Here is a 21,270-nt window from a genome sequence, read left to right as displayed (position 1 = left end):
CTTTAATGAAAAGACCCACTATCAGACTGCTTTTTTTTCCAAAAGCATTTTTACAAAAACACTCTGCTGGTTTATTTCACAGCCGCTTATTCTCACAACAGTTTTTTTTCAAAGCACAGCAATACTAAATCAGCCCTTAGTAGTCCAAAAGAGAGAGAACCGGCAGAGCTAGAAGACAAATTTTCAAGTTTCCGACAAGCATAAAAGTTGAGAGTTGAGACTTTTAAGGTTGGTTAAACTGTAGATACTTGTTAGGACATTCTTAAGCTGCTTGCAGCCGCAAAGGTTTAAAGTTTTAAGCCTCATTAGATTTTCAATAGACGAAGGAAGAATTTCGACAGTTATCCCTTGCAAACTAAGAGACACCAAATGTTCCATTGGCTTAAGATTTTAGGAATTCACCACCAAAAAAAGGGCCTTCTGCGATGGAACGGGAATGTTGCCAAAAATGCTAAAAACGTCGTAAAAAGTTTTCAGCGACAGCCTTACGACGGTAATGGACGCGTCGCAATAAACCTGTGTTGCAAATGTTTTGATACCATATACGACGCAACCTAACTGTCGCAAGAACTATTCGTGACAACCTTGTCACACTATCTGAAGAATCTTTAATAATAGATGGCAGGTGTGAAAAAAAATATGACATCATATTTGACGCCAGATACAAATTATCTATTTAATTTTATAAACTAGAAATAAATAATTATTAAAAATGAATAATCTATAAATTATGTAGATATCTATAAGCTAGATATGAAGAATTGTTATTAATAATAAACTATAATTAATGAAAATCATTATACAGTGTATTATCATATACAAATACCAACAAAACTATAACAGCAACGCTTAGTTGAAAGGTCCTATACATTATACATCCATGGCATCATGTAGTCTTTAGCCAAAACCTGAAACAAGCGACATTTTTTGAACCATCAATAATGTATGATTTTTTTTTTGCAAAAATCATAGTTTTGTATCAATAAGAAGAAAACAGATATAACTAGAAACAAATAAAAAAGGTCGTACCCAGTACACAAGGCTACCGCTTTACGCAGGGTCTGGGAAAGGTGAATGTCGGCAACAAACATTGTGGTAACTAGAAACAGATATAACTAAAAATTGTGGACATGAATCTATCAGAAACAAAACTTCGTAATGTCCTGGCAACAAACATTGCTAAAACTCCTAAAATCACGAACAATGCAGATTTATTCCAAATGAAAAATTGTGGGAAATTGTACCCTACAAAGAGTCAAAGACTCATTAAATTTACCAAACTCATACTCCCTGTAGTTTTACAAGTTTTCAAACTAATGCAACACAACAAAGTCCCATTAGCTACCCAAAGCTAAACAATTTTCCAAACTAATCCAAAACTAAACAATCCCATTAGCTATACCAGAAGTGGTTCTGTGTTTCTACTAAAACTTAAAACCCAATTGAAAAAAAAAAAACACAACTCTGAATTTAACTAAAAAATATATTTTAGCAGAATCTACTGAGTTCCAGATCAAATTCCGTTACCACCCATACTGAAACGAAAAATAATTCCTTGTGTATCTCAAAACTCACTTGAAAGCAAACGACAACAAAAATTGGAAATAACAAAAATTGGTAAACACATTAACAACAATTAGAAAAATCAATCCAATATTAATAAAAACAATTGCCTTCCAGATTTGAGAGGAACCCTAGAAATCACTTAGCAAAAGTTATTGAATAAGAAAAAGAGAGACGATGGAGATGATTGTAGTGGCTTACAAGAACTCCGATTGTGCTCCAGAATCTCCGACTAAGCTCTAGAATCTCCGATTGAATCTCTAATTGGATGGATTAGGGCGAAAGGAAACGCGCGCTGGGCAATTCCATCTAGCGCGCATATTTTGTGTTATTTGTGAGGGCCGTGCTATCTGACGCAAAAAACCTGTCGCAATAAGGGCTTTTTCTTGTAGTCTTTTTGGACTGAATAAATTGTAAGGCTGCTTTCTGAACAATGAGGGCAGCCTGTAAGCGTTCAAAAATATGTCTCGTTGGCTCCAAATGTTTCATTAGCTTAAAGATCTCTGGGGAATGTTTAAGTTCGGAGCACCCATCGATATCGAGCTCCAATAGATACTTCAACTTACAAATGCTCTTTGGGATACTTGAAAGCCTTTTGCAATCATGTAGTTCAAGTACTTGGAGAGCAGGGAGAAACTCGATTGATGAGTGTAGCTCTTGAACTGCTGTTCCACTTAATTTTAAGGAATTCAAATTTTCCATTGGCTCCAAGATTTCTGGGAAGCTTTCAAGTTTAACACAGTTGGAGAGATCGAGTTCCTTGAGATATTTCAACTTACAAATGCTCTTTGGGATACTTAAAAGCCTTTTGCAATCACGTAGTTCAAGTCTTTCGAGAGCAGGTAGAAACTCGATTGATGAGTGCAAATCTTGAACTGATGTACCACTTAAATTTAAGGACTTCAAATGTTCCATTGGCTCCAAGATCTCTGGGAAGTTTTCAAGTTTAACACAGTTGGAGAGATCGAGTTCCTCGAGATATTTCAACTTACAAATGTTTGTTGGAAGAATCACAAGTCTATGACAATTAACCAATGATAATTTACTTATATCCCTGGGAAGCTCAGAAAACTCGCCAAGAGATGAGCAGCCATCTAGATTAAAAGAACCAGAGACTTTCAGCTTACACATGTTGCTTGGAAGTTTCTCAAGGTTATCGCAACAACTTATATTCAAGTAAGAAATTTTTTCGTGAGACCAAACTGATCGGGGCAACTCCTTTATACCACTCTCAGATAAATCTAAGTGTTTAATATTTCTTGGCATCTCTGGAAGATACTTGAGACTGGTGCAGCCTAAAAGACAAAGATGAGTAAGCTTGTCAACATCTTGAAAATACCTAGGAATTTCAACCAAATTTGGACAGCCATCGAGATTTATGTCCACAATTTTTAAACTCCCAGAGAGATTTGGAACTTCAGTTAGATTTGTAGAGCGGTGCAGATCGATCACTTCTAAGTTTACAAGTCTCTGTAACAAGAGTAGAGAGAAACATCAAGAATTGATATAATTTCTACACTTAATTTTATACAATAATTAAAATAGGCATATAATATACCTGGTCTTCTTTCCAAAGCTTCTTAATTTTGCTATCTGGCATATGAAGCTCAACTAGATTTTCTGGCGAAAAATTTGACGGCAAAGATTCCAGTGGATATCCCCACCAGCAAAGGTAACGAAGAGAATCAGGAAAGTCTAGAGAAGCGGTGGATTTGCAATCAAACATTTGAGGATTATCCACACTTAGCATTATTAGGTTTGGCATCAGTTTGAAGTCTGCGCGTTTTAGTGGTCGCTCTACACTCTTATGCCATTCAATAAATATGGCTTCAACGTTTGGAGTTTCCTGACAATAAGAACAAAGAATAAGAACAACGTTTAAATGTATACATTTTCAACATGTTAAGATGTAATGCTTATTTAGAAAAAGAATTCAACAACGTTGTAGAATATTCTAGAGTAGTTGCGATGGTAATGATGTACAAGTTTCTAGTACAATATCCAAGATAATTGTTGTAAAATAATAAAAATTACATAGACTTCCTAGCACAATAAAGAATGAGGATCCTCTCCAGATTCCCTTTATGAGGATTTCGGAGATTCTTCAATCGTATTCACTCATCGTACATCGTGCGGTCAGAAATCATTTGAATTTTTTTTTATTTAAAATTAAACACAAATATTACCTAACAATAACTGGCCGCAAGATTTACGATTAACGGAACCGATTAAAGGATCATCTGGATCCTCACAAAGAGGTTCCGGAGAGGATCCTCATCCCATAATAAAAATGGTAGTGGTATTCTTACCACCTAGTTATTATCACTTGTATCATCTTTCTAGTAAAGGTAAGGTCCACCAACGCATTTGGATCTCATCTCTATTAGATAGGTGATACAAATGATAGTATAAATAGATATTAAAAAGGGACACTTTGGATGCGATCCTTAGCTATCAAAATTCTTTGATTGAAACCTTGTTAGTTTTTAGTTTTTGATTGAGATCCCTAACATTAATGTAATAATGTAAGTTACCATATTTTTTAAATTAAAAATTAAAAATTGAAATTTGTAATTGTTTATATTAATGAGATTTTAAATAAAACCCATAATTTATGGGATTAAAAATAATAAAATATAAATTATACTCTCTATTATATTGTGTGTGTGTGTACATATATGTATGGGTACATTAACCAAAATTAACAAAAAAAATTATTGTACCAAAACATGGATACATTCTCAAATCAACGAAAAAGAATGTACCCATATAAGTTTAAACATGGATTAAAAAATTTCAATGGATTTTATATTAAAAAAAGGGTACATTTTACATATAACAAATTGATATATTTGAGAATGGGTACATTTAAGATTAAAAAAATTGAAAAATTATATGAATGGGTACATTTAAGATAAAAAAATTGAGAATCTTTTTACATATATAAAAAAAAACTAATAGGTAGAAACTTAATTTTTTATTATTTTGGAAATGTTTGAATTGAAAATTAATTAGAAGTTTAATAGAGGTGTGAGTATTAAACCCTAAATTAATTACTAATTTTTATATTAAAAAATTATATAATAAACATGTAAATTCATTATCACATTAATGCTAGGGACTTGAATCAAAATTTGAGAACTAATAAGGTTTTAGTCAATGAATAGTAAAAAAGAGGGACCGGATACTAATTTTTCCTATTAAAAATAGCATTTTTGCAGTAAAAATTCAATCAAAGTAGTTTTTTTAAGAATCTGACTTCTTTATCATAAGAAGTTTTACTTTTGTTGTGTTATCATCTAAAGTTTGCTATTTATTTTTTCTTAAAAAAGAAAAGGAAAAATTAAATGCATTTGGCTCTTACCTTGTTACTGTTCAGTACACGATAGACATCCTCATGCGTGAACAACCTATTCCGATCTTTAATACATTGTTCCTGAACAATTGTCATTCCCATTTCTTGTAGCAAATCGTGCATCTCTATGATTTTCGTTCCCCATACATTTGAACAAATTGATATGAGAGACATCTCAATGAGAATTCTAATTCCGGCTGTCGCAAAGAATCGACGAATATCTAACATTCGTTTTACCTCATTCACTTCCTTCCCTTTATGAAAACATGCTATATCTAGAAATATCTCCTTCACATCTTTTCCCAATCTATCATAACTTATTCTCAACACTCTCTGGATATCTTCAATGGGAAATCGTTTCAATTTGTTGAATTCCTCTTCCCAATCTTCTTTGCTCATGCACTTGAAGAACATGGACCCCAGAACTGTAAGAGCTAAAGGAACGCCTCTGGCATAATCCACGGTCTTTTTTGCCAACTCCTTATAATATGTTCTACGAGTAGTGTCATTCTTGAAAGCACGCGAACAGAAAAGCTGAAGAGCGTCTTCTGGTTTTAATACCTCAACCTCGTAGATATTATCCTCTTCAACAGTTTGTCTAAGTGTGCCCCTATCTCTACTTGTGATAATGATTCTACTTCCAGTGCCATATCGAAGACGATCACCAGCTAAACGTTCCATTTGCATTGAGCTACTCACATCATCAAGAACAATGAGGACCTTTGTGCGTCTGAGCCTATTTCGAACAGCAGTTGATTCTATGGATAGAACTTCATCCTTGAATATCTCATTTAGAAGTTGCTTTTGCAAGCGATCTAGTCCATCTGATTGTTCTGATTTCTCCCTGACATTTTTAAGAAAACAAGAAGCTTCGAATTTAGAAGAGAGTCTGTGAAATACAGTTTCAGCAAGGGTGGTCTTGCCAATACCACCCATTCCCCAAATACCTACAATGATGCAAGCCTCCTGTGAGTGAATGTCCAGTCGCGATTCAATTTGCTTGATGCTGCTTTCAATTCCAACCAGGCCCTTTAAATCACATGATGATTCACAAATCAAGTTTGTCCAAATATGATCTACAACATTCTTAATTAGATCTGCCTCCGTCCTGATATATATGATTATGTAGAAAAAAGCAATAGTTAGTTTTATACAATTAGTTATGCCCATGCGCTGTGGCAGATCGACAAATTTGTCACGTAAATAAAGAAATATACTAAAAGTTTTACTACCATATATTTGTGCAAGAAAAAGAAATGTTGTTTATTCTCTGCTCAAAATGATATTAGCAATATTAAAATAGAAAATACATTTGTTTTTAGGTAAACAACAATACAGCTAACTGAGCTTGCATATTATATATCATTCAACCCACCATCTATTTGATGAAAATGAACTTGCCCCACTAATAAAATCGTTAATCTTGAAGAGAAATCAAATACGTTTACATAGGTTACAACTAATTACATACATGGCAAGGAACTGGGCCACCCCTCCCCAAACCCACAAAAAAAAAAGGCAATTTTGTAATTACATTAGTCTAAGGGCTATTTCAATTGGGGATTTTGATTCATTTACTGAATTGTTATCCATCTTAAAAGCTTTGTTCTGGGTGGTTAATGAGGAAGGCCTGATTCAATGTGCAAATGACAGTAATACCCATCCAGATTTTAGATCCAACAGCCTAAGGTAAAAAGGTGGGTAGGCGGTATTATCATTTTCGACTTGGGAGAGGTGAGGTGTTTAGATTTGGTAAGGGAAGTGTTACAGAGAGAGAGAGAGAGAGAGAGAGAGAGAGAGAGAGAGCGAGAGGGAGGGAGGCGTGAACAAGGGCAAGTAAGACCTGTTCATACGAGATCTGCAATCCTGTTAAGCGTCACAGAAAGAGAATGAGGGAGGGAGCAGTACGGATTGCAAAGATAGAAATAGAGAGGGATGAGTGGGTTGTCTTCTCCTTTTCAATGTTTTCATTAGTTTGGCTGCTTTCCCACTATCAAATTTTTAATGGGCTATTGGTTGCAGCAATATTCATTGGTATAAGATCGAATGTTTTGGGTGTTCAATCAAATGACCCTAAATTCACCAAATATGCAAAGAAAAAAAGAATTCACCAAATCTGCTGCTTTATTGTATATGTGAAATCTCGTTCCCATATTTTAATATTAATTATGTATTTCATTATTTAATTTTGTATTTCGTATTTACGTTATTTTTATTTTATTCTAATTCAGTTAATTTTTGAATTTGAATTGTATAGTTCTAAGACATGAATTATCATAATTAATCTTTTAAAATTCGTAGACCTTTCGAGACCACACATAGTGTTTTCAAATAGAACTCAATTCCACGAGCGAGTATGCGAAAGCTGTTCGCGAATCAGAGTGATATCGAAGAAGTTACAGACGTTAAAAGTTCGATTAAAAAAAATATTTAATATATAATTAGAAGCTCACATTAATTTGGGGGAGGGACCAATGAGAGAGAGAGAGTGATAGTGAGGTGACCAATCAGAGAAAAGAGGAGAGAACCCAATGCGACCCATTTGCCCCCTCATGACCCGGCTCTTGACTTGAAGCCTCTGCAATTTCCGATGTGATTTCAATCGATTCTTCCTGCTTTTCTCGACCTTCCACCACCATCAAACACCACCACTTCACTTTCCCTTCAATCTCCACACAAACTCGATGAGATGTGGCCTCGGTTTCGCGAAGAACCCCACCGACGGGTTAATGAGTATTCGACGACGATCGATCGTTTCTAGGGCTTGTTCTTTTGACCACCGCCACCAATAGACTTTCCTTGAACCTAGGAACAAGGCCTAAGCACTGGTTAGGGCGTCATGGTTTGATTTGATAGTGATTCGAAGAACATTCATTTTAGGTTCCGACGGCCTAGGGTGATTTTAGGTCACTTCTCGGCCGAATTGGACCTCCGGCCCACGCGACGATAGTACATGCCGTCTTGATATTTGTGTCAGGGTATGTTAGTGCAAACTCCATGCACTGATTGTGACATGGCCCGATCCCGATATTCCTTTAATACCATGATGGCACATGCTGGTCAACACCCGAATGTGACGAAGCCATATTTAAAATGCCTCCGAATAAAATATGTAATTAGAACAAAAATGCTAATGCAGGAACATGTTCAGAGCATACAACTAAATAAGAGTAATATGAAAGAATTATAATAAAAAAGGTATGAATGAGAGGAAGAGTCATACACTGAGAAGACTCGAATATACCTATGTGGACGTGTCTTGACGTCGGGATTGTGTGCCTCGATTCTATCTCAGATATTTTGTTGCCCAGGAACCGCTCGAGCTAGCGAGGATGGTGCCACCTTCCACCGACGCACCTTTGGTTTCCTCAATTGTGGCTCGAGTTGGCAAAAAAAAGGTTCAAAGGCACAGGATATTCGTTGAAAAACTAGGGAATTTCCTCTATGCCATTTCGTGCCTCGACGGGAAAGGCAATAAACAGTGGCCTAGCCACTGTCGAGTTCCAGGGCCTCGGTATGGATTCAAGACGGGGAAGGTCAAAGTGTGGTGGTGGTTCTTGGTGCTCGCCAGAGTGGTTGATGAGTAGTGATAGTGTCGTGGGGCTCGCCGTAGTACGGTGAGGGATAATGGTAGTGTCAGTTTACAGAGACAGAGGGAAAGAGCTCTAGAGTGAGAGAGAGACATGGGAAGGAAATGAGAGGGAGAGAGTTCCAGAAGATTGGGGAAGGAGCTGCCATGTGTCAGCTCGGGGTGGTCAAAGGTGGAAAATATCTCCTCTTCCAAAATTACCAAAATGCCCCTAAGTTTCAAATTTCGTAAATCGTTCATCGTAACTCTAAATCTGATTCTGCTTGCTCCCATGTGTTCGTAGTGATGAGTATTACAAGAATATACCAAGAAAATGGATCTTACATGACATGACATGGCGGTCAACAAAAGTCAATGTTTTTTCCTCGAAAAGCATTTTCGTAAATTCGCGTATTATAAAAAAAAAACAAAAACGTAATAATTAGGGATGAGTCATTACATATTGTATAGGTGAAAGACCTGAGTAGATTACGAGGAGCCAGTGGGGGTAGAAGTGCAAAGATCAGAGACTTGGAGCGATTAGGTTACCCCTTTATAAGGATTATATCTTTTGGGACTTATATTTTGAGCGCCTATGGACATTGTTTTGGCCCTAGTAAGGGTTGTGTGGATGCAAATTTCTTCCTCCTTGTTCTTGGAAAAAATTGCACCTACAAAATAAATAACATCTTACGTTAAGACCAAGAGCTTTACGCGCCCACGATGAACTGGGAGGGGCCTTTGGCTGAAGAACCTCCGATGCCAAAGTTTGAATTTCGAGAGAAAAGTGTTTGGAGAATTTGGAGAATTTTGCAAGAGTGTTGAACTTAGCTTTTTAGAGAAAATGGGGGTAGAGGCATGGAGGGCCTCATTGGGGGAGAAAGTGGCCTGCCCTTTGTGGCGTTTTTGAGTGTATTTTGTAGTTAATTGCCATATGAAATATATTTTGAATAAATACCTATTTTGGGCACTTTTGACTTGATTATGAGATGATTGTCCACTGCTCGAGCATGAGAATTCTGATGCTCCTCAAGGGTAATTTTGTTCTTTCAGCCCAAAAATCTAAGTATCATCTCTTGATTATTTTTGGCTCCACAAATGCCCCCACACCTGCTGGGCTACTCGTAAGAAAGAGCAGCAGGTGTAGAGATCTCAAACTTTGATACAGATTACCTTTTGGACTTGGAATTAGATTCTTCTAGGAAAGGGGAATAAATCGACTCCGAAGCCTATTTAAGCATACCTTAAGTAAGGGATTAAATCAACTTCTGAGGGCAATTATTTATCCCTACAAGAAAGAGAGAAAGCTAAAGGATATTTGTTCCCCCCTCCCCTAACACTCTTCTTTGCTTGCCGATGAGAAGAACCGTATTTCGTTGATTTCTTTGTCTTCTTCATGCCGCACCGATGTAAGAAAGACTTAATTCTCCTTGTCTTTTTCTTGGGAGGTGATGCCACGGGGCAGTCGTCCGGGTGATGAGGCACGTCGGCTGGCAAAGGCCAGCGGTCGGCTTGGCATGGGCCAATGAGGTGATGTGGCAAGGGCCATTGTTTATGCTGCTCGAGTTCTCATCGAGTTGGCGGGGTTTGTACATTATGCACTTTGGAGACCAAGACTGAGCCTAACACAGTCACATGTATTATTCATCTTGATTCGCTCGCTGCTAGGGCATTGTTTGATCATGAAGTTGAGAATTCTTTTATACTTTTATTAAGTCTTTGGGTAGACCTATTGAGACAATGGATATGACGTACTCTATTTCCTCTTGTTTTTTGGGGCCTTACATTGTTGACCAAGTAGTTCGATCTTGTGAGGCTCGCGTGGGTCAGGGTGAAATGATAGTAGATTTGATGGTTATTCTGATGCAAGATCTAGATGTCATTATTGACAGTAGATTTGATGATTATTTTTGGCCTTTCTTGGCCTTCCACCACCACCAAGCATCACCATGTCAGTTTCCCTTCAATCTCCACACAAACTCGACGAGATTTTGCCTTGGTTTCACGAAGAATTCCGCCGAAAGGTCCATGAATATTCGACGAGGATCGGCCATTTCTGAAGCTTGTTCCTTCGACCACCGCCACCAATAGACTCTCCTTGAACACAGGAACAAGGCCCAAGCACTGGTTGGGGCATCGAGGTTCGATTTGACAATGATTAAAGTAACACCCATTTTAGGGTTCCGACAGCCTAGGGTGATTTCAGGCCACTTCCTGGCCGAATTGAACCTCGACCCAGGCGATGATGGTACATGACATCTCAATATTCGTGCTAGGATGCGTTAGCACTAGGGCTGGAAATTTTTCCCGAAAATCCCAATCCAAACCAAAAAATCCAGATCCCATACTAAAAAATTCCCAAATCAATAATACCGAAATTTTCAGGATCCATATCGAACCAATCCCAAACTTTTTGGTACGGGAATCAGGATTACATATTCATGGTTCAGGAATCCCGAACCGAACTAAATATATATATATATATATATATAGAGGAAATGGGAGGAATGGTCCCTGAACTATGCTCGAATTGTAGATTTGGTCCCTAAACTAAAAAATCATTAGATTTGGTCCCTGAACTTAACAAAATATATAGCATTGGTCCCTCTATACTAACACCGTGAGATTTTCCGTTAGTTTGATGACGTGGTCTTTGTGGGCTCCATATTTTTGTTCCCTAAATGCCATGTGGCTTAAAAATTCAAAATAAAAATAAATACAAACATAGAAAAAGAGAAAAAAAGAAAAAAAGTAAAAGTTATCTCTCTCTCTCTCCCGTCTTCCCTTCTGCCTTGCTGCGACGACGAACTGCGACGGAGAGGGAGGTCGCATCGATCGAGCACGCCTTGAGGGAGAAGGAGAGGAGGAAGGCGCGGATCATGGCTGGGTCGGAGGCGTCGAGTCAGAGCGCGGATCATGGCTAGGTGGTGAACATCGAGGTGCTCCCGGGAAGGAGAGAGAGAGCGAAGAGGATGGCGGCGAGGGAGACCAAGAAGTCCGACGCCATGGTTTCTTGGAGCTTTCTGGAATTTGGAGGAGACGGCGCTCGGCGGTGGTGAAGTCGGCGAGGGAGTTTGGCGCCCAGATCAAATGGCATGATGTCGCCGTGGTGATCACCCAGAGACGGCGCTCGGCGGTGGTGAGGTCGGCGACATTCCATGGAGAAGCAAAGTTGAAGCAGGGTGCTGCTGAGATCGACGATCGGAGATGGAGGCTCGGCCGTCGACGGCGACGGAGTACGGAGCTTCTGATTTTGAACTGGATCGCCATGGTAGAGAAGTCGAGTCGACTGGGAAGCTTCTGAGGTGGGCAGCGATTGAATCTTGGAAGTGTGGACATCGTGGCTACTTACGGGGATTTGGAGGAGTAAGAGCACCGGTGGGAGAGAAAGGGAAAGACTTTGGCGATTTTGCGCAGTCGAAGTTGGTGTCGACGCCGAGGTTGGTGAGGCGCCGGATTTCCTGGGCGTTGCGGTCCAAGCAATGAAAGGGAGAGAGAGAGAGATAACTTTTACTTTTTTATTTTTTTTCTTTTTCTATGTTTGTATTTATTTTTATTTTGAATTTTAAAGCCACATGGCATTTAGTGAACAAAAATATGCAGCCCACAAAGACCACGTCATCAAACTAACGGAAAATCTCACGGTGTTAGTATAGAGGGACCAATGCTATACATTTTGTTAAGTTCAGGGACCAAATCTAATGATTTTTTAGTTTAGGGACCAAATCTACAATTCGAGCATAGTTCAGGGACCATTCCTCCCATTTCCTCATATATATATATATATATATATTTTATTTTATTTTTTGTTGCATGCATGTTGAATGTTGAATTTAAGTAGTTTGATTGTAGACTAATATTAGAAATAGAAATATGAAATTAATTAGTTTGGAACTTTGGAACGTCAATTTGACTTTGTATGAATGAATTGGTATTTCAATGGATTTGAAATTTCAAATTGGTAAGAGGTAAAAAGCCTAAATTTCAATTGGTATGAAATTTGGCAACAAAATTTCAAGCCAAAAACCCAAGTTTTAGCCCACAACCCAAAAATATCAAATTTCAACGCAAAAGCCCAAAACTCAAAATCCAGTCCTGATCCATCCCGAAATACCGAAAAGTGGGAATATCGAAATTTTGATTCGAAATTGGTTTCAAATTCTCATCCCAAAAAATTTCGATTTGGGATTCGGGATCCCATACCGAACCACCCTTAGTTAGCGTGGACACCAGGCACCGATGACACAAGCTTGTGTTGATTACGAGGAGACAGTGGGGGTAGTAGTGCAGAGATCAGAGACTTGGAGCGATTAGGTTACCCCTTTATTCTTCCTTGTATTATTTCTTTTGGGACTTATATTTTGAGCGCCTATGGGCATGTCTTGGCCCCAGTGAGAGTTGTGTATTTTGAGAGTACAGATTTGTATATGTTTTGTGTTATGTTTATTTTGAGGTATTGATTATAGTATTTTATTTCGTATCTTGTACGTACATTAAGATGTCCCCTATGTCCTTATGTCACGTGTAGATCCTGTATCCCTATGATCATATTCTTTAGGAAGTACTTACTCCAGAGTTGTAATTAGATTGGAGACTAACTTGAGTAAAAATTTTTGGGCTGTGTGTTTTGGGTAGGCCTGAGATTTAGTTTCAGGTCAGAGATTGTGATGGTGGATTGAAATTGGAATTATCATTTGCTGTTTGGTTGCTTGCTTCAAATATGAGAAGTACAGTGACAGAAAATGAAAACCCAATCATTGCCATTGGTTTACTTTTTCCTCCTTTTCGTATATGCAAATTCATTATATTTTGTGATTACACCGTTTATTAAAAATGTTCTATTTTGTTCTATTATTTACATTACATATCACTTTGATGTAATGTTGTTTCTAAATTAACCAAAAAAAAAAAAAACAAAAATTCCCCTCTTCTTTAGGATCTGATTTTAATTACATTATAAATTTTTTGACCAGCCGCAACGCGTGTACATGAAGTCTTGTTAAAACCAAAACCTCCCCTCAATTGCATTGTAGCTAAACTACAGAGCCACCCCTCCCCAAGTTTAGAGTAATGCTAGCTTTACGAAATCTGAGCACAAATCAAATTGTAACAATTTTAAAGAAAATTTATAATTTTATACAATTAAAGACTGAGTTACTTACCCGCCCTTGTTTGGATACTCAAACCCAGATAGATTGGCTGCAGATGTCAAAGCTTCCCTCCACTTGTGCACCTTATCAATATTGTCCTTGAAACGTTTTTCAAGTTGAGCAAATGCACCCGCATAACTCCCGTGTTGTTTTCGTACATCAGATGGATTGATGTCGTAGAATACGGGTATAACCTTCTGGCCATATCTTTCATTGCATTCGATTATATGCACAAGCTCATCCAAACACCATGTGGAAGAAGCATAGTTTTGTGAGAAAATGATCACCGACTGTGTGGATTTCTCGATTGCCTCTTGAAGGGCAGGTCCGATTTCTTCTCCTTTTTGAAGTCTGTTATCTATGTAGGTTTCAATTTTCTTCTGAAGTAAGGCGGCATGAAGATGGCTGGTAATACCATTGCGGGTGTCCTCACCTCTGAAATTGATAAATACATCATACTTCTCCCGACGAGGGGGGATATCAGCTTCAATACCATTATCATCATCATCATCACCAGCAGCAGCTGCTGCAGATGACGGAGAAGAAAATGTTAACGATCTGCAGCACATCTGCAAGATAGTCATTACACACTCCATCTGTTTGTGTTTCTCTCAAGGAACTAACAGTAGACTTGTAACTTGTGAGTAAAAAAGAAGAGAAAGAAGCGAGCGCTTGGTAATATATCAAAGAAAGAGAAGGGGATACTTGAGATGAATGGGATTTATTAAGTTATTGAAAATTTTAAGGTGCTCAGGCTTTCCTAGAAAATCATCACAGAGAAGAAGCCAACTCAAGTACCTTTACCTTCCGCGTACAAAAAATCAACGCGTTCACACATGAAGAAAGGTAGATGAAACGTCACCATCAGTTCATACCTTTTATTAAAGCCAGCTGACTACTCACAGGTCACAGTGAATGGTAGCGGCAAACACACAGTAAGCCAATAGGCCCCCTTCCCGGCCTTACGCGTTTTATGTACAAACTTTGTTGCTCGATTTCATCTTTGGTCAGCAGAGCATCCAATGTAATCTGATCTCAACAATCTCAACAAGGACTACTGTAGCATTTGGGCGACTTGTTTGCTGGTGCGTTACTAGTCCAGGATGCCACGATGGATTGATGGAACATTGATGGACATCATATTATTTAATTTGTATTGATAAATTATATAGCAGCTTCATGCTCCAACTTGCAACAAACAATCACCAACATCAGTGACAAGGTGCCAGGACGCAACAGTCAATCATCAAAACTTGCAACAAACCACGAAATTATTTTCGATACATCATACACACGGCCTTTTTTTTCTTCCTCAGAAGCAATACACACGTCTTTAGTATCTCTACAAAATCAATAATCACCAAAATGGGCCAGTAGCCAGCAACAGATTTCGTAGCTCATGTTAATTTTTTTTTTCCATAGATAATATTTACGGAGTGATTTATAATATATATGATCTTGATAATAAGCAGTGAAATTTGTGTATCATTCATGCAGTGTTTGAAGAATGGTGTTGGTCTATACCCATGCGTCCCGGGTTCGAATCCCTCATCTTTTAAATTATTGTAATAATTTTAAACAATTTCGAACCTTCTCCCTCCCTTTAATAATCATAAATTCTTTAAAAATAAAAAATAAAAGAATTCTTTACAATTTTGTGGAGTGAAGCAATGTAAATTATTGGGTTTAATACAACTGAGCTATGGTGAAGAAATTTGAGCAAGGTGCTCAATCAGTCGACTACAATAAATTAGTATCGAACTCACTATCTTTGAAAGTTGGTCATAAAATTATGCACTTAATCAACTACAAGTAAAGAAGAATATTTTGCCATTTAGTACTACGATCTAGTGGTATTCCTCTTCACTTGTAATTGAGATGACACACCTCAACCCAGAATGTCCACCTGGACTCTGTGGAGCCAAAAATAATCACAAGAAGACATGTGGATTTTTGGGTAAAAGAGGACAAAATTACCCTTGAGGCACATCAGGATTCCTACGTGCGAGCAACGGGCAAACATCTCTAAACCAAGTCAAAAGTGCCCAAACTATTAACAATTCAAAACCTATTTCATCTATCCTCATCAAATCATCTCCACAAGGTAACTCCCAAATCTTTCCCTTTTTATTATATTAATTAGCTAATCAAGTAGGCAATTATTCTATTAATTGACTAATTAATTAGTTAATTATTCAATTATACCCGATTAAACACAAATCAAGAACCTAGCCCACAAAGAGAGCCAAGTGGCTGGTTATCTCTCACCTAAGGAGGCCGGCCACACCCCTATAAAAGGCCTCACATTCTCTCCAAAACTCACTTGCAATTCTCTAGCAAAATTCTACACAATTCTCCAAACACTTTTCCCTCAAAATTCTAACTTTGGCATCGGAGGTTCTTCGGCCAAAGGGCCCCCCAATTCATCGTGGGCGCATGAGGCTCTTAGCCTTGACCTAAGGTGTGATTTGTTTTGTAGGTGCAATTTTATCCAAAATCAAGTAGGAAGAAATTTGCATCCACAAATTGGTGCTTTCATTGAGATAAGAGTCACACGCTCGTGGAAGATTCTCGCATAAAAGGTTTTTCTATTTTCTTGTCCATTTGTATATTTTTTGTATGTTCTTATTATTAGAAATTTTTATTTGCAAAGATTCTTTGATAAAACGTAAAATAGATATACAATGGCGAGAAATTTAGAAAATTCCACAAGTGAAAATTCCAATATTCAAGAAATGGGACCGCGACGATCCACGAGGCTAAATGTGATCATAGGTGGAGCGGCACTACCGCTACGAGGCTTTACCATGGCAACCATCGTGGTGACCACCATGGTAATCACTCGCGGCGAGGTCCATGGCACCACTACCACGGCCCAAATCGTGCCATCCAAGGCTTATGGCACCAAAGCCATGGCCCAAGCCTTGCACTCGCATGCATCACGCACTGAGCAGCCTGCTCCCATGGCCAAGCCTACTCCCACAACCTAGCCTGCTCCCGTGGTTCTCCAAGCAGCCCAAGTCGGCCCAAGAGTAGCATAACCATCCCGACTCCAAGTTTCAGGACCTACAGTCCAATCGGGGGCATTTTCACCACATTTCTCCGCAGATTTGACATCTCGCGCCCGGAGCCTACCACACTTCCATTACTCAAGAAGGTGCATTTCTTCCAAGCTCTTCCAATCCAAATGGCGAACAACACTTGTCTCGACAAGTTATTGAGTTGACAAGTGCCCTTGCACAACAGACGACCTTGGTGAATTAACTCTTGCAACGCACCGAAACCCAACGTACCCCAGACGAGGTGTCCCAAAGTAGGACAAGGGCAGACGAACATTTCCAGCAACATCCTAGTAAGCAATTACTCGACCAGCTATGAACCGAGAGTTCAGGCAATGTACACTCCTGACTGGGCCCCCGAGATAACGTATACTCCATTCTTTACGCGTGGAGGAGCGTGCACTCTCAACTAGGCCCACGAACGAGCATACATTCATGGTTGAGGCCACACTCTAATGGTCAACATGAGTAGCCTTCCAGGCAAAGTGTTCATTCGTGGCTAAGCTCACAAGGAGTATCCTTCACCTCATATCGGAGTAGGTAGCCCGACGAACGGAGATAAACAGTCATTTAATCCATCTCAAGTTTAACCGATAGCCTGCGAAGAATTCCCTTGCTTGCTAGGAACATACCACATGCACCGCTGCCGTGGCATAGACGAACCGAGCACGTAGAAGAGTAGCCTAGACCAGCAGGTCAAGATCGGGGGCAGTCGAGAGCTCCACTACCCCAACAAAGGCTAATTTAGAAAGAGGTAGAAAGGCTCATGAACGAGCAATTACATGATTTCCAATGCAACAAAGTCGCTAATGAGTAACTACGATGAGACATGACCAATATGAGCAGGTCATCCTTCACGGACGAAATTAAGCAGGTAGAGCCTCTACGCAAATTTAGCATGCCGCACTTCACATCTTTCAAAGGAGATGGAGATCCAGAAAGACACTTGAAGCACTACTGAAGCACAATGGTCCTTTATCGGAACAACAATGCCCTTATGTGCAAATATTCGCCATCACTTTGTAAGGTGATGCGCAAGATTGTTCCACACTTTGTTGCTGCGATCTATCAGGAGTTTCAATGATCTTTCTTTGGTTTTCACCGAAGAGTATTCCTCCTGCCGCTCAATCAAGAAGAAGTTCGGCCACTTGTTCTATGTGAAGAAGAACCTAAATGAGTCATTACGTAATTACGTGAAGAGGTTCAAAGCAGAGAAGGCGAAGATAGTTGTATGCGACAACTCGATAGCAAAAGCAGCCTTCCAAAAAAGACTTCCGGCATACCACCTGTTGTTTGGAGAGTTGATCATGAAAGAATATCTAACTCTAGCTGACTATTTTGCTTTAGCAGAGAAGCACGCGCTTTGGGAATAGGCTCGGCGAGTAGACAAGGCGCTCGAGCAACCTTGGAAAAAAGTGGCAGTAAAGAAGGAGGATGGAAAGCAGGAAAACAACAAAACCAGGCAGGGGGCCAAGCGTTTGGACTGATTCCCGACTAAAGGAGGTTCGATAACCAAGAACTACAAGTTCTCGATTTTGATCCACCAAATCATTCTCGATGTCAAGAACGAGCCACGGTTCAAGCTGCCAAAGCAATTAAAATGAGACACTTCCAAGTTAGAGCACACCAAATATTAAACATTCCACCGATGTCCAGGTCACACAACTGACGACTGCTACACTTGGAAGAACTACTTAGAGAAGCTTGTGAAAGAAGGAAAAGTCGACATATACTTAGACAAGTCGGCTGTGCAGCCTAGAAGGAAGGCGGATGCAGATGAAGATCCACCAAACAAGATGATTCAGATTAATGGCATCTTCGTTGAGTCTGAGCACTTGGGGGCCACCAACAATTCTAAGAAGAGAAAGATCTAACAGACGTTGCTAATCTCCCAAGTCCAAGCAGTCAACACTCAATCTGGACCCATCATTGGCTTCATCGAGCAGGATGTAGAAAGTGTCGATTTCCCACACGACGACGCATTAGTGGTCTCTGTCTGACTAGCCCATGCTATAGTTGACAGAATGGTGGTTGATAATGGAAGTGCAGTCAACTTACTTCAACTCTCAGTAATTCAGAAGATGGGTCTGGAAAGCAAAATCATATGCCGAGCAGAGGTACTCACCAGATTCAAAGGGTATACCTCAACTACAATCGATTACATTACCCTTGATGTGAAAACACCGCCAGTGGTCTCAAAGCAGACGTTCACGATCGTAAGTAACCCATCTCCCTACAATGAGATTCTTAGGAGACCTTGGTTAATCAAGTTAGATGCTGTCACTTCTGTCAAGTAAGATTCTTAGGAGACCTTGGTTAATCAAGCTAGATGCTGTCACTTCTGTCAAGTACCAAAAAATATGATTCCGCATCCTGGGAAGAGGAATCGAAGAAATCAAGTTTGACCAGGCCGTATCCCGACGATACACTGCAAGTATTAAAGGAGTCAATGAAGAAAACCTTTACCCCCGTAGAGGTTACCGAGGTCTAAAAGGATGAAGAAGCTACCAAATAGCAATTTCAGAAAGCGGATCAAGAAGATGGAGTCCAAACAAACGCGCAACCAAACAAGAAAGGATGGAAACCCAAGAAGGACGTCAAGGACATCATTCTTGATCCCCAACAGCCAGAAAAGACGGCTAGAATTGGCTCACGCTTGAGCCCAGCTAAGAAGGAAGAACTCACGGCTTTCCTTAAGGAAAATCATGATGTCTTTGCATGGTCACCTTCTGACATGCCCGACATCGACCCTGAAGTAGCTTGCCACAAGCTGCACGTCGACCCCACTATCACACTAGTGATCTAAAAGAGAAGACACTTTGCGCCCGAATGAGTAGAGATCATCGAAGCAGAATTTGACAAGCTACTGGAGGTTGGATTCACAGAAGAGGTAGCACATTTAGCATGGCTTGCCAACGTTCTACTAGTTGTGAAAAAAGATAAGAGCAAATAAAGGGTTTGCGTAGACTACACTGATCTCAACAAAGTATGCCTGAAGGATCCCTATCCAGTTCCTCGAATCGACTTGCTTGTAGATTCAACGTTCTAGAGTCAGCTACTCAATTTCTTAGACACATACTCCGACTACAACCAAATAGCCATTTACGAGCCTGATAAGGAGAAAACTACATTCGTGATCGAGCGAGGCACCTATTGCTACAAAGTCATACCCTTTGGCCTCAAGAATGCGGGAGCCACTTACCAAAGGTTAGTGAACATGATGTTTAAGAAGTAAATTGGGGTAACTATGGAGGTCTATGTCGATGACATCATGGTAAAAGGCAAGCATCGGTCAAACCACATCCGCAACTTGGCGAAAACTTTCAATATTCTTACAAAATACAAGATGAAGCTTAACCCCACCAAATGCACATTTGGAGTATCTTCAGGCAGGTTTTTTGGGTACCTAGTAACACAACGAGGAATCGAAGCACATCCCAAGCAAGTTTAAGCGATCCTAGAAATGAAGTCTCTCACCACCTTGAAAGAGATCTAAAGCTTGACTGGACAACCAACCGCCCTCAATTACTTTCTTTCACAGTCCACCGATCCATGCAAGCTTTTTTTCAATGCCATCAAGAGGGCATAACGAGACAAATGGGATGAAGAATACGAAAGAAATTTCCAAGACCTGAAGAAGTATCTTATTTCACCTCCCTTACTATCCAAGTCGGAAGCAGCGGAGGACTTATACATCTACTTGACAATCTCAGAAGTAGCAGTGAGCTCTGCCCTCATACGAGAAGAGTTAGGGGCCCAACTATTGGTATTCTACACTTCTAAAGCTCTTCTTGATGCAAAAACTAGATACCTGAAGATCGAAAAATTAATTTTGGCGCTAGTTGTTGCGGCTCAGAAGCTCAGACCATATTTTCAAGCTCATACAGTCATCGTCATAACTTAATATCCTCTACGATCAATCTTACATGGTCCAGACGATTCTCAAAGAGTGATGAAATGGGCATTGGAACTTTGCCAATACGGCTTAGTTTTCTGATCTTGCACGACGATAAAGGCCAAAGCCTTGGCAGACTTCATAGCATAATTCACGCCTAGCCTAGGCGACGCAACAGAGAGCCTAATGTTGCCCCAGAAGCAGCCAAGCATGCCTTAACCGTACCTGCTTTCCCCAATGGAGACTTTTGGCACTTGTATGCTGATGGTGTATCCAATTACTAAGGCTCGGGAGTAGGCGTGGTTCTTGTCACCCCAGATGGTTAAATGCTCGAGCAGGTGATCAATCTAGGCTTCTAAGCATCCAACAATGAAGCCCCATAGTATGGGGCTCTATTAGCTAGCCTTCGGATGGCAAAAGACTTGGCGTTGAAGAAACTTGCAATTTATTTTGATTCCCAACTAATCACCAGCTAGGCTACTGGGGAGTTCACGGCAAAACATACAAGGATGGCGCAATACCTAGAGAAGGTACGTAAGCAGCTTGAGGCATTTCAGACTTACACTCTCACTCAAGTTTCGTGAGCAGACAACGCTCACGCGAATGCGTTAGCCGGCCTTGGCTCCACTATTGACCACCAACTCAAACATTCTATTCTGGTGGAGTATCTAGACAAGCCA

General features: G+C 39.7%; 1 protein-coding gene across 2 annotated transcripts; it reads right to left on the bottom strand.

The window, feature by feature from the left end:
- Positions 1–761: 761 nt before the first annotated feature.
- On the bottom strand, positions 762–14,480 carry LOC103418006 (disease resistance protein RPV1-like). Of its 2 annotated transcripts, XR_003772555.2 has the most exons (5): positions 13,649–14,480; positions 4,928–6,026; positions 3,122–3,409; positions 1,765–3,033; positions 762–908 (listed from the first exon to the last, which is right to left on the bottom strand). XR_003772555.2 is itself a non-coding variant. In XM_017327491.3 (4 exons), exons 1-4 carry the CDS (start codon positions 14,230–14,232, stop codon positions 1,873–1,875), a joined length of 3,132 nt encoding a protein of 1,043 aa, XP_017182980.3. In that variant the 5' UTR covers positions 14,233–14,480; the 3' UTR covers positions 1,190–1,872. The 2 variants fall into 2 exon arrangements, 1 of the variants encoding a protein (XP_017182980.3); XM_017327491.3 differs by lacking the exon at positions 762–908 and having other exon boundaries at positions 1,190–3,033.
- Positions 14,481–21,270: the final 6,790 nt, after the last annotated feature.

The sequence above is a fragment of the Malus domestica genome, chromosome 04 (genome assembly GCF_042453785.1).
Source record: "Malus domestica chromosome 04, GDT2T_hap1".
NCBI lineage: Eukaryota > Viridiplantae > Streptophyta > Magnoliopsida > Rosales > Rosaceae > Malus > Malus domestica.
The sequence above is the reverse complement of the archived record's forward strand: the minus strand, read 5'-3'. Positions and strand labels throughout refer to the sequence as shown.